Genomic DNA, 1,616 nt, shown 5'->3' with positions numbered 1-1,616 from the left:
ATTATCATAAAACCTCACGAATAATTGGGAGAGGTTGATGGTAAAAAAACATTGTGAGAAACGGCTCCTTCTGAATTAAAGTAGTTTTCGAGAAGGAAGTAATTTTCAACGAATTTGATTTCGAGACCTCAGATTTATAATTTGAGGTCTCGAAATCAAGCATCTGAAAGCAAACAACTTCGTGTTACAAGTGTGTGTTTTTTTCTTTCATTTTTTATATCTCGCAACTTCGACGACCAATTGAGCTCATGATTTTTACAGGCTTGTTATTTTATGTTGAGAAAATCTCATTTACAGGAATAATACTTCCGGGTCAGATTGACCCGATCTGGGTGCAGTGGGGCCTGACCCGTTTCTTGATCTGAATGACCCAAAATCTGTGTCAAAATTACCCAGAAATTGTCAATATCACGCAGAATTCGACCATTAACCACTTTCCAGGTCAGACAGACCCGGAAACCCGTCCGGGTCAACTCAGACCCCGGTGTTCTCAGAGTGTAATTTGAGGAAAACTTGCCTCATATACAGAAGTCAATCCAAGGCTATAGTACAACGGCAGATAGAATGCAATGGCCAGTATCCCACCAATTGTCAGGGGAATGGCACGCCAGATGACCACTGGGCCGTGATAGTAGACATCGGCCGGGATCCCCTGCATCGAGATTCCCGAGAAGAAGCTTGAGAGCAGGGAAAGTGTGACCGGGAAGAATGTCATGCTACGGTCGGCTAGAACGTACTCGGTAGAGGTACGCTGACGCCCACCGCTGCAGCCGTAGTACAACCCGATTGCTAATGAAATCAACATCATCGAGCCGAAAATGATGTAGTCGGCAGCCTGGAAATACGAAGAAGCTGGCTTGTCGAGAGCCTCCATTGTGGAAATTAAGTGTTAAGTTTTGTAGTCACGCAGGAGGAAATTCAAGAATTAAACGCACTGTGACACTCGACAGGTTCAACACTAAGGGGATTTGTTCTCTAGCCACCATGTGCCTGCAATCCCTTAGTGGAGTTTGATTGCAGTTCCAACAGATAGGCTAAATTCTAATAATATACACTAGCGGGATGCCGCGCTTCGCGCGGCACCACGCTAGATGAGGATAATATTCTAGTATTATACAAATGTGGCTAAATGTCATGTTGGGGTGAGGGTGGTAATCGGAATAATCATTTTGTAGAATTGGATTGGAAAGTGTATTTGAAATCAGTATGGAATATTATTCATTTGTCTTTTGATAATGTTCAGCATGCACAAGATTATGTTGCATGAGTTGCAAAACGTCACCTTCCCTATACTCACTCTCTGTTTCGTAGCGGGCTCCAACTACACGGAGCATAGTATTTTGGTGTTTATTCCCGGAGTTGAGATTTTGGGGAAGGATATGTACTTGGCAATGATGGTACCAATTGGCATGACTGTAGTTTTTTTACTTTTTTTCATAGTGTTGATTTGTGAAGGCACACCAATTCGGCAAAATGATGAACCTTTAGTAGGCCAGTGCTGGTTTTGTAGCGGTTTTTGGCAAAATGGTTAAAAACCTGCACTGGCCAAACCTGGTTTTGCGAGACACTTTTTTTTGCAATATTAAAGAACACCTGCATTGGCCATTATTGGTATT

General features: G+C 42.7%; 1 protein-coding gene across 1 annotated transcript in view; it reads right to left on the bottom strand.

The window, feature by feature from the left end:
* Positions 1 to 874, bottom strand: part of LOC117288050 (sodium-coupled monocarboxylate transporter 1-like) — a 16,469-nt gene extending 15,595 nt beyond the window's left edge. Inside the window, exon 1 of the mRNA XM_033768732.1 lies at positions 518 to 874. Coding sequence (XP_033624623.1) covers positions 518 to 874 — 357 coding nt within the window. The remainder of the gene's footprint in view (positions 1 to 517) is intronic.
* Between the last annotated feature and the right edge of the window lie 742 nt (positions 875 to 1,616).

The sequence above is a fragment of the Asterias rubens genome, chromosome 3 (genome assembly GCF_902459465.1).
Source record: "Asterias rubens chromosome 3, eAstRub1.3, whole genome shotgun sequence".
Classification (NCBI taxonomy): Eukaryota; Metazoa; Echinodermata; class Asteroidea; order Forcipulatida; family Asteriidae; genus Asterias; species Asterias rubens.
Note: the sequence above shows the minus strand (reverse complement) of the source record. Positions and strands in the feature narration are given on the sequence as shown.